The sequence below is a fragment of the Neofelis nebulosa genome, chromosome 9, assembly GCF_028018385.1.
Source record: "Neofelis nebulosa isolate mNeoNeb1 chromosome 9, mNeoNeb1.pri, whole genome shotgun sequence".
NCBI classification, from domain to species: domain Eukaryota; kingdom Metazoa; phylum Chordata; class Mammalia; order Carnivora; family Felidae; genus Neofelis; species Neofelis nebulosa.
This window is the reverse complement of record NC_080790.1, coordinates 122,575,656-122,589,221: the sequence shown is the minus strand read 5'-3', so window position 1 is coordinate 122,589,221 and position 13,566 is coordinate 122,575,656. Positions and strand designations below refer to the sequence as shown.

At 38.2% G+C, this 13,566-nt stretch overlaps 1 protein-coding gene across 1 annotated transcript in view; it reads right to left on the bottom strand.

Moving 5' to 3' along the window:
- Positions 1–13,566, bottom strand: part of TOP1 (DNA topoisomerase I) — a 97,957-nt gene that overhangs the window by 63,175 nt on the left and 21,216 nt on the right. Inside the window, exon 3 of the mRNA XM_058685604.1 lies at positions 1,876–1,978. Coding sequence (XP_058541587.1) covers positions 1,876–1,978 — 103 coding nt within the window. The remainder of the gene's footprint in view (positions 1–1,875; positions 1,979–13,566) is intronic.

Below are 13,566 nucleotides of genomic sequence, written 5' to 3'. Positions count from 1 at the left end.
GAAAGGTGGAAAAGGACAGATGCATGAAAAGCAAGGAAGCTGGTTTCAAGGAGGAGGGCTGGGCCCAGAATATGGTGTATCTCAGAAAATGCTCTAGGTGTCAAGAATCTGTATTCTGCTGTTGTTGAGTGGAATATTCTATAAATTCCAATCAAATCAAGTTAGTTTGTGATGTTCAAGTATTCTACATAATGATTTTTCTCTCTGCTTATACTATCAATTGAGAAAGACTTAGCAAAATCTGACTATAAATTGTCCATTTCTCTCTGTAGTTCCATCAGTTTTTATTTTGTGCATCAGTTTTTATTTTGTGTATTTTAAGGCTCTGATATTCATACATAAACATTTATAACTGTTATGCCCTCCTAATTGGTCCCTTTTTATCTTTATGAAATGAACTTCCTTATTCTTGGCAATATTCTCTGCTCTCAAATCTACTTTGGTAGATGTTAATACGGGCTGAACAACTATAAACTGGAGAAGAAAAGATACACGTGAATGGAGACTGGATTCAACTACTGATATTAAATTCACCAGAGTAATGAAAATGGAAACTAGATGATCGAATGGTAAGAAATTAGTGAGTGGTGGGGGAAAAAAAAGACCACAGGAGTGGTAGATGATACATAAAAGCAATGTCCCCACTAGAGAAAATTTATCTGGTTATTTAAAAAAAAAGTTTTTACAAGTTTTTATTTATTTTTATGAGACAGAGAGAGAGAGAATGAACAATGAGGGGAGGGGCAGAGAGAAGAGGGAGACACAGAATCCAAAGCAGGCTCTAGGGTTGGAGCTGTCAGCACAGAGCCCAATGCAGGACTCAAACTCGTGAACTGCGAGATCACAATCTGAGCTGAAGTTGGACACTAAATCGACTGAGCCACTCAGGCGGCGCCCTTAATCTGGTACTTTTAATGATTCATAGACTTATTCATAAAAGGAATTCATTAGAAATATCTTAACATTTTTTAGTGGCTCATAAAGAACAGACTTGGAAAAACAATTCTCACTTTTGACTTGTCTGTAGACAATATGCCAAGAATGATGCACTTCTAAGAAACTCTAGGCTGGAGGTACTTATTCCAACATACAATTGATCTTTACGTTCCCTTTTAACAAAACTTAGGCCACTCTGAGGATATCATATAGCACTCTTCCCCAACAACTGCCTTTAACTTAAAATGGAAGCATAAGTCCTCAACAAGGGGTCCCATATCCAAAGATATGCAAAGTCTTTGGGCTTAATCACTTGCTTCCTACATCAAAAAATGGGAGCAAAGCAAAAATGAAAACATCTTTCTGAGGCTTGAATCCCTGAGGTAGCACTACTGAATTTCATTTATATTGGTGGTCACTGGCTTCTGTAAGAGCTGAACCCTTCTGATAATCTCATGAAACTAAAAATGCTCTCTCGAGGAAAATCTCATATATCCAACCTTTGCAAATGATTTCAGGGGCTCATAGACCATGGATGCTCAAGGTAAGAAATTTTAATTTATGCCTGTTTATAGTACAGAAAGAATATATAGAGAGTCTCCAATCCAGTCACACCTTTTTATCAAGCAAAGTTCTCTGGACCTCATGTGTTACAATGAATCCATAGCGGACTTAGTTAAAAATTGTATTTCTAATGAAATATATATTGAAAGAGGATTCACCATACTTGCTTTGTAAACCTTGATGTGAACAATAGCCTTCCCAGTAAGGCCGAATTATCAAGGCTATACTCTAGCAACTCTGGAATCAAATGCAGTCTCTGCTTACTTTGCTATCCATGCTATTTACCCATGGCTCAAGTTAAGGCCTATTCCAGGTGAGCCAAGCCACAGTCAACCCACTGCCAAATGATGAAGGACTTGCTGGTTTAACCCTTACCTGTTGCTATGCTTGGACTTTTCTCGGTCCTTCTCCTTGTCTTTCTTGTGTTCTTTGTGCCGGTGTTCTCGATCTTTATGTTTATCTTTGTGTTTATGAGAATCTGCAACCGTAAGAGATGAGTCAGTTAAGAAGAGTCATAAGCTATCTCCTGCCCACCTATCTTGACAAGTTGGTCAAGAAGCACAATGACACGATTCAAATGGAAGGTAGCCATAATAGCACACTCCACTGGAAGGAAAGATTTCACAAAGCCACCCAGACAAGGCATCCCATTACCCTGCCTCTAAAACCAAGACATGTGTTACAAACATGAAGGGGAAATGGGAATGAATTCTACTATAAAAGGAAGTAACAGTTTGGCATTCTTCTCCCTATATCTGGTAGTATTGAGACTAAGTCATAAATGATACAAAAGGATAAATCTTGAACACTGACTCTCAAGATGAGATGGTTATCTATGTAAGTTCTGGAAAATACAAACCTTAGGAGATATGCTTTTAAATCAACTTTAATAAAGTATAATTTCTATGCAGAAAACATACACATTTTTAAAGATACAGTGTGGTAAGTCTAACAAACATATGCACAGGTGTAATCCCCATCACAATCAAGATTTAGAACAATCCCATCACCCCCAGAACGTTTCCCTTGCATCCATTCCCTGTCAATCCCCATCTTCCTCCCCAGCCCCCTCCTGCTGAAAGCAACCACTAATTTGCTAGCACTATGGATATGTCTAAAGTTTTATATAAATGAAATCATACAGGATTCACTGTTGTGTCTGACTTCTTAGCATGATACTTTTGACATTCATCCATGTTGCTGGATCTATCAGCAGCTGGTTAAGATTTTACTGCTGAGTGGAATCCCACTGTTATGGATATACTGCAATTTACTTATTCACTTGTTGATGTACATCTGAGTCGTTTCTAGGTTATCATGAATGAATCTGCTATGAACATTCGTATATAAGTCTTTTTGTAGACATGTTTGCATTTCTTTTGGGTACATACTTAGTAGTGAAATCACAGGGTTATATAACTATATGTTTAACTTAAAAATTTTTTTTTAAACATTTATTCATTCTTGAGAAAGAGACAGAGCATGAGCGGGGGAGAGGCACGAAGAGGGGGAGACACAGAATCTGAAGCAGGCTTTAGCCTCTAAGCTGTCAGCACACAGCCCAAAGTGGGGCTCGAACCCACGAACCGTGAGATCATGACCTGAGCTGAAGTCAGACACTTAACCAGCTGAGCCACCCAGGCACCCCAGTATATGTTTAACTTTATACAAAACTGCCAAACTGTTTTCCAAAGTGGTTGTACTATTATATATTCCCACCAATATGCGTTAAGAGCTCCAACTGCTATAAATTCTCTAACACTCAGTACTGTCTTTAATTTTAGCCATTCTAGCAGGTATGTAGTGGTATCTCACTGTTGTTTTAATCCAGCTTCCTAATTAAATAACGGGCATCTTTTCACATGCTTACTGGCCACTCATGTATCTTCTTTGGTGAAGTATCTCTTCGAATCCTTCCCTCATTTTAAAAACATTTGTCTTCTTGGACATCTGGGTGGCTCAGTTAAGTGTCTGACTTCAGCTCAAGTCATGATCTCACGGTTTGTGGGTTCAAGCTCTGCACTGGGCTCCACACTGACAGTGCAGAGTTTGCTTGGGATTCTCTCTCTCTCTCTCTCTCTCTCCTTTCCCCATGTGCACGTGTGCTCTCTCTTTCAAAATAAACTTAAAAATATATACACACACACATATGTACATACATATATACATACATATCTGTATGTATGTATATGTATATACACACACACATATGTATGTATATATACATGTATGTCCTCTTATTGAGTTTTATAAGAGCTCTTTATACACTTTAGATTACAATTTTTTGGCTGGATATATGTATTGTGAACTTTTCCTAGGAATTTTACAGAGGTAAAGGATAGGGCACATTTTTAAAATTATAAAGATATCCAGTTATTGTAGCGCCATTTCTTAAAGAGATAGCTCTTTCCTCATTGAACTGCCTTGGCCTATATGTTGAAAATGAAGTGACCACATAATCTTAAGTCTTATTTCTGGACTCTATGACACAAACACACACTATTTTGACTACTATAGCTTCACAGTAATTTTCTTTTCACAGTATGTTCTAAAATCGGGTTATAAAAGTAGTTTTGTTCTTTTTCAAAACTGTTTTGGCTACTCTACGTCTTCTGCATTTCCATGAAAGTTTTATATTCAGTTTGCCAAATTCCAAAAAGGAGAAAATAACAGCTCAGAAGTTTGTTTTCACAGGACAATGTGGAGAAGTGACATAAAAAAATCATTAGGTCTTTTGATCTGTGAACATGGTATCTCTCTGCATATTTATGTTAGTGACTCTTAAATTTTATTGTATATGAGAATTATTCCAAGGGCCTATTAAAAATGTGGCTCACTGGGGTCAGGTCACACCAATGCTGAATATGAATCAATTGGAAGCTTATGTACCCAAAACATGTGTGGTGGTTTTTTAAAATCTGTCCAACAGATTCTTTGACACTTCTCTGTTCAAGAAGTGTAGCCTAATTTTCTTCTCCTTGAGTATAGGCTAGATCTGGTAACTCGTTCCTAAAAACCAGGATGAAATGGAAATGTCAGTATGAGACTTTTGCCACCAGGTCATGAATGGTGCTGGATCTTTCTTCTTGCGCTGGGGGGAGCCAGGTGCCATACTGTTAGGACACTCAAGCAACACTAGTGGAGAGGCCCATGCAGTGAGAAAGTGAAATTCTAAGAACAGCCATCGGAGAAAACAATCTCAGAAGTAGGTCCTCCAGTTTCAGTTACGTCTCCAGACAACTCCAATTTCGTGACAGACCCTGAGCCAAAACCACCCAGCTAAGCTGCTCCCGGATTCCAGGCCCACGGAAACTACATGAGAAAACAAGTGTTTGTTGTTTTAAGCTATAAACTTTGAGGTAACATGTTTTGTGTAACACATGTTCTGTGTAACAATAGATAACTAACAATAACGTGCAGGCAATGTGCATGCTCATCCCATTCCTGGCTCACAGCAAAAAAAGCCACATTTGGCATAATCCACTAAGCATCTATCCTGTGCCAGGCCCTAGAGAAACAAAAATTTGATGACCATATCCCTAGTATAAGAATTCTCATCCCAAAGAGATGGGAAAAATAAAATCATACGGTGTCAAAAAAAAAAAAAAAAAAAAAAAAAAGAACTTAAACCCAATCTTCCACTTAGCACACAGAACCCTCTAACTTCTTGAAGTCTCAAGTCTAGAATTATAAAATGCTGAGTCAATCCAATACACAAAGGTGGTGACCCCTGTTTACGACAGTAATAAATACCCACATTATGTCTGCCCCAAACTAACAACTTACGGTTAAAACCACAATAATAACAAAACATGCCACCAGCACTACAACCTGGAATGAAGTCTGTGTGTTTTGATTTTGTTTACGGGTCAGATTTAACAAATAAGAAACAGAACATTAGGATCTGCTATTATGGCCAGAGTAATGGCAAGGATACAATATTTTTTTTTTTTAATTGCTCTATGTATAAGTTAACACATACATAAACAAACAATATTAAAAAGACTAGAAGACAGACACCCAAATGTTAAAAGTATCTCTCTGTGGTTGGTAAATTTATGAGAAAACTGAGATTGTGTGCTACTTTCTTTGCCTTGTTTTCCAATTTTTGCCCATGATGAATCACTTATATAATAAAAGCTATTTTTAAAAATCACCAAGATTTGCCAAATACTCATATACACAAGGAAAAAGTAGTTTAATTCATTAAAAAGCACTAAACTTAAAAAAAAGGAAACTAAGTAAAAGATGAACTGATAGCAATTCCAGGTAGGTTTCAGGGAACTATTCTGCCAATAGCATTATCTTTTTAAGGGCACAAAACTTCAAAACTGATTTTAAAGCCAGGTCAGGTCTTTTAAAGCAATTGCTAATCTAAAAACTCATAACTAAAATGTCTGGTAAGAAACTTAAGGCTGTAGCTAATAATCCAATGATATAAATAAGACTCAGGTCAAAGATACAAAATCAAGTGCCTTAATTTCAAAAGACGTTATTTCGTATCGATCATATGCTCAAACTGTGCTATGTGTGACATGACAGGTACCAGAAACTCTAATATATGACAACTTCAAATATGTGAATGGCTATAGTATAGCTCCACATGGCAGGCTGGGTCCTCCGAGGAGAACTGACAGAGAGGTAAAATGAGACACCTGCAGAACACCAACCATGTATAAACAAACACAATTACCAACTGACAGAGAAACCATAGAGATGATCTACACCAGGTAAATTGATAAATAACCTCCACAGATGCATACAGAAGTACTTCCAGGTAAATGATATCTGGAATTTGCTTTAAAATATGCTCAAGGCAAGAAAAAAAATCAGGGGGATACGGGGAAAGATGAAACAAGATTGGCAAAAAGTTGAGTTACTGAAGTGGGGGTGTAAGATACATGGAGTTCATTATACTACTCTCTCTACTGCTGTTCATGTTTGAAAGTTTTAATAATAAAAAGCTGAACACTATCTTTAAGCTTCTTCCCTTCCAATCCCTTACTTTTTTATGACATAAGGATACAAGGAGAAGACTAGCTTAGCCCAAGAAAGGATTTGTGTTAAGGAGCAGAGAGAGAAAAGTTTGATAGATAACATTAACCCAAGAGCCAGGGTGTCCTACTCTAAGGGTGACAGGGAGCCACTTCAAGCAGAAAAGGAACAAAATAAAAGCCATACTTAAAGAAGATTAATTGAAGGGCAACATGAATGGAAAGGTAAAATCAAAATAACTAGCTAATGGTTTTTTAAGCAGTCTAGGAAAAAGTGATAGCAAGGAGTGGAGAAAGAAAGGGAAAATATAAAAGCATGCTGAAGAAAATGGAAATAGAACCCAGTTCCAGGAACTCCACAGATTGTGTATAGTAAATACATTCAGAGGAAGAGTCAAAGAGGACTCAAAGACTGGGTGTAGGTGATTAGGGGAACAAGGTGCTTTCACAGACACAGGAAAGCTGTGCAGAATGAAGATGGGGGTCAGGGGGAAGAATGGAGAAATGATAAAACTAACTCAAGTCATATTATACTTAGGGTAACAGTAGACCATCCAACTACAGATGTTGGTCAGAAGAGAAGCCAGTAAGTGAAAAAGTGAAGCCAATAAGGGCAAACTGATCTATGTCCCTCATGGTGAAAATATTTATAGAAAGCAGACTAAAGGCCTTAAAGATCACTTCAATAAGTATGTACCCCTTCCCCTTAACTGGAATTCATCTAAGAATAGATACTGTTAAAATGTTTTAGAGAAAGGATCTTGCCACTTTAAGCATCTGTTAATGCAAAAAGAATGGTATTGAACTTGACTGATAGATTAGAAATGTAAGATGTAAACCACTACATATAAAATCCCTAGAAAACCTCATTGGTTGTAAAGTCAGGTCACCTAATAACTTGACAAAAACTGTTCCAAAGGCTAGCATATTTTGAGAAGACTTGGGGGGATGACCCCTGAAAGAAGGCAGCCTTGAGGAAACAGGCTAACTGCTAATTCCTTTCACTGACTTCACTGGAGTTATAAAGACAGATAAGTAAATGAACAAACAGAATAGCAATCAACATCTCTTGCCAATATTATCTAAGGTGTTCCTTAAAGTTAATAAAGATTTTAAGTAAAGACACTTCCAAATGACAAAAGAGGAAAGTACCTGTGTGTCCTCAGGACATAATTCTCAGGACAAGTTGCTGGCTAGCATAACATAAGGGTTTGATGGTTCGTGTGCAAAAGAAAAGGAAATCTTTTACGACTAGATTCAGAATTATATTCTTAGGGTTAATTCAGGTACAACCATTTTTAATATATTATTAAATCCAAAGCGTCCTGCTGAAGTTTCATCAGACATGAGCTCAACCCTCAAGGAGTTTACAATCCAGTAAGATATTTAAGACACGGAGCCAAACAACCACGGCCCAAAGCAAGCAAGAAAAAAGGGGCACTAATATATGTGCCAGAACCATGCTAGAGTACTCAGAAACACAGTTTTATTCAATTTTCTTATGACTCTTCTAAGAATATATTCTCGCCGTTTCACAGAAGATAATATTAATAGCTATCTCCTATTAGGTGAGTTCTCCATGCAAGTTAGTAGGCTTCACATGTCATCTCTGGTTTTTACAACTCTGAGTGGTGCCAATTTCCTCAAATCTGAGACACATTTTTGCCTCTTTTAACATCTTAAAAGTGCACATAGTTCATTAACCTCTGTGGAGGGGGAATTTGGCAATGTCTAACAAAACTAACTTATACACAACTTCTTTTAACCCAGCAACCCATATCTAGGAATTCAGCCTGAAGACACACTCCCAAGAAAGAAAATTTATGCTGCTCCATGCATATGTGAAGGCAGAGAAAACCTTTTTAAATTTGAGACTTGCTAAAATAGATTAAATTTCGTTTCTTAACCCCAAAAATCTCAAATGTCAAATGATTAACATTAAAGCAACAGTGTCTTTATTGCATCATGATGCTCATATTCAGAAACTATGCAAACTTTTTATAAAGGTAATAGACATTTTCCCAAGTCTACACATGAAACATATGGATGTCATGACCTCCCCATCTCTTAATTGATGGCAGAATTTTCTACTTTACTGCCCTCCTGCTATCTTTCATTAAGGGTAGTAAAGCAGTAGAATTACTTAATTTATGGACATTTTGAAAAGAGTCTTAAGGGTAAAGATAATTGGGGGTGCCTGGGTGGCTCAGTTGGTTGAGTATCCAGCTCTTGGTTTCAGTTCCAGTCATGATCCTGGGGTCATGAGATGGAGCCCCGGGTCAGGCTTCATGCTGAGCATGGAGCCTGCTTGAGAATCTCCCTCCCTCCCTCTCTCTCTCTCTCTCTCCCCCTCTGCCCCTCCCCCCAGCTTGAACACACGTGCTATTTCTCTACTAAAAAAAAAAAAAAAAAAAAAAGTAAAAATAACTGAAACAAGGCTTAATGACTCCTTTGTTTCCAAGTGAAAAGTAAAATGATGAGGGGGAAACAACCAGAGAACAAGAAGAAATAAAGAGCCAGGGTCCAAGAGGGCAGTGAGGAGTAAACTTAGGCTCCCTGGAGGAGGCAGTGTGTGAGCTAAGTCTTACTAAAGGCAAAAGGGTTAGCAAAGTAGAAGGAGAGAGGGCATTCTTGGCAGATGAACAACTGAAGTCAACTGTCAATTATTACTGTTTGATTTTGCTGAAAAATTCATCTTCTTCATGACTGAGCAAAAATTAAGTGCAATCTACTTTCTGCCAGCTAGGAAATGACAGAGTTGATTCTTGCAAGGGGCATATTAAAAAAATAAAATTCCAGAGTTATATTTAATTTGCCTCTCGAAAGCCATGTGTTCCAAAAGCAGTGTCTTAAAAAAAGATATAGATGCACTCCTACTTCTTGTAGCTTTAGAGTCCTAATCTTCTGCTTAGATAGAAAGGAAACCACATACCTAAGAATAAGAAACTTCAGTATCAAGTAAGTCCAGCAAAATTCAATCCAACTCTTATCAAGTCCCTGAAAGCTGGTCTAATCCCAGGCTCACAATGAAGCTGCAGGTTTGGAAACCAGGTAGAGAGTCAGCTCCATGTTGTCAAATCAGTGTCAAACCAGGCATAAGGAAAGAGTTCATTCCCCATTAAGAAAACCAGATACACACACACACACACACATTATATGAAAAACAAAACCAAAAGACTTTGGTTAAATATGTTCAAGAATGATGCAGTAAGCACAAAAAATCATGGCTAAACCCTAATGCTGATTACGGACATTACAGAGTAGCACAGAATGCTGGAAGAGACTTCTGAAGGAAGCTGGAGGAAGCCGACCAGTTTAACAGAATGAAAAATAGCTGATTCAAATTCTTGTCCACTTACTGTATGACCTGGGGTAAGTCATCTAACTAGGGGCGCCTGGGTGGCTCAGTCAGGTTAAGCGTCCAACTCTTGAGTTTGGCTCAGTTCATAATTTCACACTTCAGGAGTTTGAAGGCTCCTGTGCTGACAGCTCAGAGCCTGTTCGGGATTCTCTCTCTCTCTCTCTCCCTTTCTCTATGGCCCTCCCCTGCTCACTGCTCATTCTCTCTCCCCAAAATAAATAAATAAATAAATTTTTTTTTTTTGCATCACTTGACTATTGGGTCTATAAGAAGGCAGCACAGGTCAGTGATTAAGAGCTTCAAATCTCTGTTGATCATCAACTCAGATACCTGTAGCCTTAGTAAATAAACTCACTTCTCTTACAGATGAAGAAACTGGGGTTCAGAATATTTAAGTGACCTTATTTTATCTCAAAAGTCAGTCAAATTCCTTGTGTATGATTGTAATGGAATTCCTGGCTAAGCACCACAAAATTACAGACTGTTAATTATGTACAACTATTACCCCTCTTCATGATTAATTTACATAGAACTAAATCAAGCCTACTCAATCATTCCAAATAACTCAGAGTTCAGGTTCTACACATGCATTTAAGGCAGCAACCATGCCCATTCATCTTGCCCAACAAGCCAATGACAAATAAAAGCTTATCTGATTTTCTTACCTGTCTACAGATCCAGGTAAGAAAAGCATTTATGAAGAAATAACAAACCGACTTGCTCTAACAGTCCTGTACCCAGAAGTCTAAAAAACCTACAAGTTTTAAGGGATGTTAACACCAGTTAACACCACCTGCATGGAAACATTTGCATTAGTTTAGCTGCAATCAGTAGGTGGCTAACAGTATTTGCCAAGCTTATTCTGCTCAGGGTCTCTAATGCAATCACTATTCAACTCAAGCATAAACATTTACACTATGAGAAAAGGCTAAGGAATTGGCAAATGTTACTGATCATTTTGTCAACTATTCCATGACCTTAAAAAGCATTTGCCACTCCACCATTCTCCTAAACTATGAGGGTAATCAGATCAGGGCAGGAGAGAAGAGTCCTCTGCTTCCTTGTAAACAAAGGCAGAGACTTTTCTGGTATAAAGAGCTCTTTGCCATGTTTTGAGCCAGACCTCATTTTTGATGACCTTTAATGACAAGTTTTGAGACTGTATAATATGATGCGCTCCTCCTCCAAAGACAGTCATCAAGTGTATGAAGGATGGGGATGAGGAATAGCTATTCAACCAAAAGCTGCCCTCCTCAAGGAGGCAGTCACAATACAACTTCGCCAAAGATAACCTCATCAGAGATGATACATAAATATACAACCACTGTGTTAGGAAGGTGGGCACTGGAATCATTTGGGTGAAAGCACGGGGTGAAAAATTAATTTTTTTAAAGTTTATTTTGAGAGAGTGCGCACGCACATGCAAGTGAGCATGAAGGAGTGGCAGAGAGAGAGAGAGAGAGAGAGAGAGAGAGAGACACACACAGAGAGAGAGAGAGAGAGAGAGAGAGAGAGAGAGAGAGAGAGAGAGAATCCCAAGGAGGCTCAGCACTGAACCTCAGTGCAGAGCCCAACTTGGGGCGTGAACTCAGAACCAGTATATCATGACCTGAGCCAAAATCAAGAGTTGGATGCTTAACTGAGCCACCCGGACGCCCCAAAGAAATTAATTTTCTAAAGAAGATATTCATCACCTGCTGCTCATTAAATCATGTTTACTGGGATAAATCCTTGCATCTTCTCCTTGCTCCCTCACTTTCAAACCTATGGATACCACATCCCCAGAAGCTGGAGTTTAAATAAAATCAACACTTCTACTTAATACTCTATACCCAGTATGTGCCAGCACTTTAAAAGTTTGTCTAGGACAGATAACAAGCTGGTTTTGGTGATAAAAGACTGGTATCCGGGAGTGTGGTCAGTATCAAGGGTGTGTGAATCTCCCCAGGAACTTAATGCCAAACTAAAAGCAGGAAGGAAAAATAACTGAGGGGTGCAAGAACTCTACCCTTCCCTCCCCCCCAGCTCTCTAAATTCAGACTTTACCAATGGTAATCTGGTTTCAACCTGGGAAACCTGCTCTGTGATCCATCCTAATAGTGGCCGATTTAAATCTGTAGCCCACAGAAGAGTCCTTATCACTATTTTACAGCAATTCTCAATGAGAACATTTCCAAAATTCCAGGGCATAGTTAACAGCCTTTCAAAGTAAGGAGGACAGATGGTGTTCTGGCTAAAAGCTCAAAGAGCTCTGGAATTTAAAAGAAAAATGTTGGGAGAACTCAGCTCTAAAGCAAATCAAGAATGAGGGAAGGGACTAGTAACATTTCCAATTTTTAAAGTCAAATTATCATTTGTATTTGTTTTCCCCAAATGTGTACTGTATATATACAAGACCTTTTGTCACAGACTTGGGTCAAACTTAAATAAATCTTACCGAATATTTTGCAAATTGCTTGTGTCTTTCTCCTCAATATTCAATACTTGGTAATATTTCATCATCAGAAATTCAGAAGTACACTGCATTAAAAAACTCAGAGTTGGAGCGCCTGGGTGGCTCAGTCTGTTTAAGCGTCCAACATCGGCTCAGGTCACAATCTCACAGTTTGTGAGTTTCAGCCCCGCGTCGTGCTCTATGCTGACAGCTCAGAGCCTGGACCCTGCTTCAGATTCTATGTCTCCCTCTCTCTCTCTGCTCCTCCCCTGCTCTAGCTCTGTGTCTCTCTCTCAAAAATAAACATTAGAAAAAAAAATGTTTTTTAATAAAAAATAAATAACTCAGAGATGCTCAAAGATAGACATCTCGTATTTTCAACTTCTTTTATGAGCAACACAACTTCAAATTTCTAAAACCTTTCACATTTCCCAAAGTATCTACATATTCAGAAGAAATGCTACACATTGACTTAAAAACCCTTAAGAGAACCTGCTGTGGTTCTTAAACATCAGCAACTCTGTTAGTGGCCAGATGTTGCCTTTAAGGAGCTTGTCAAGAAAAAGACACAAATGAAGCATCCAAATGGTTTGCTTTAGGCCTCAATCCCACACAAAAAAGGGGTTAAATGGTCAGAGGATGTTTTTCTTCCAGTCAGTCTACTTCCACATTTAAATTTCTTGGACTCCTTTTATGCTTTTACAACACTACAATTACCTTAATCTGTCTTTTCAGGCTCTTCCTGTCTATGCACCCTATTTTAACTTATTTTACAACCTTCTCTCCCATCCTACTCCTTCCTTCCATTATGCTCCTTAAATGCAAGTTCATCTTCCTCTCTTCCTCTGGTTCTCATTCCCAATTAATTACATTAAAATTTTTTTTTAAAAGAACTCAGATTTCAGCGATAGGACCACCAAATTGTCTTCAAAAAAAGTATGTTACCTAATTAACTACAAGGTCTTCTGAGCTGTGGTTTCTAGACACAATCAGGGTCCAGAACAGGCTGCTCACATATTATTATGCCAAGAACTAAATCACATATTTAAAAAGTCAATTCTTAGAGCAACTCTGAGTGTCCTTTATGCAATGTCCTAATGGGGTCCTTAATTTATTTCTCTGCTCTGGTCTGTTTCCCAATCTGTAAAATGACCTCTACTGACGCCTACACTTGCAGTCCAAAGAATTCTATGACCTTTAAAAATTGTTTTAGTTTAAACGGATTAAGGTAAAAAGAAAAAAATTGAATGCTTGAGAGCAGTGGTTCTCAAACTTTC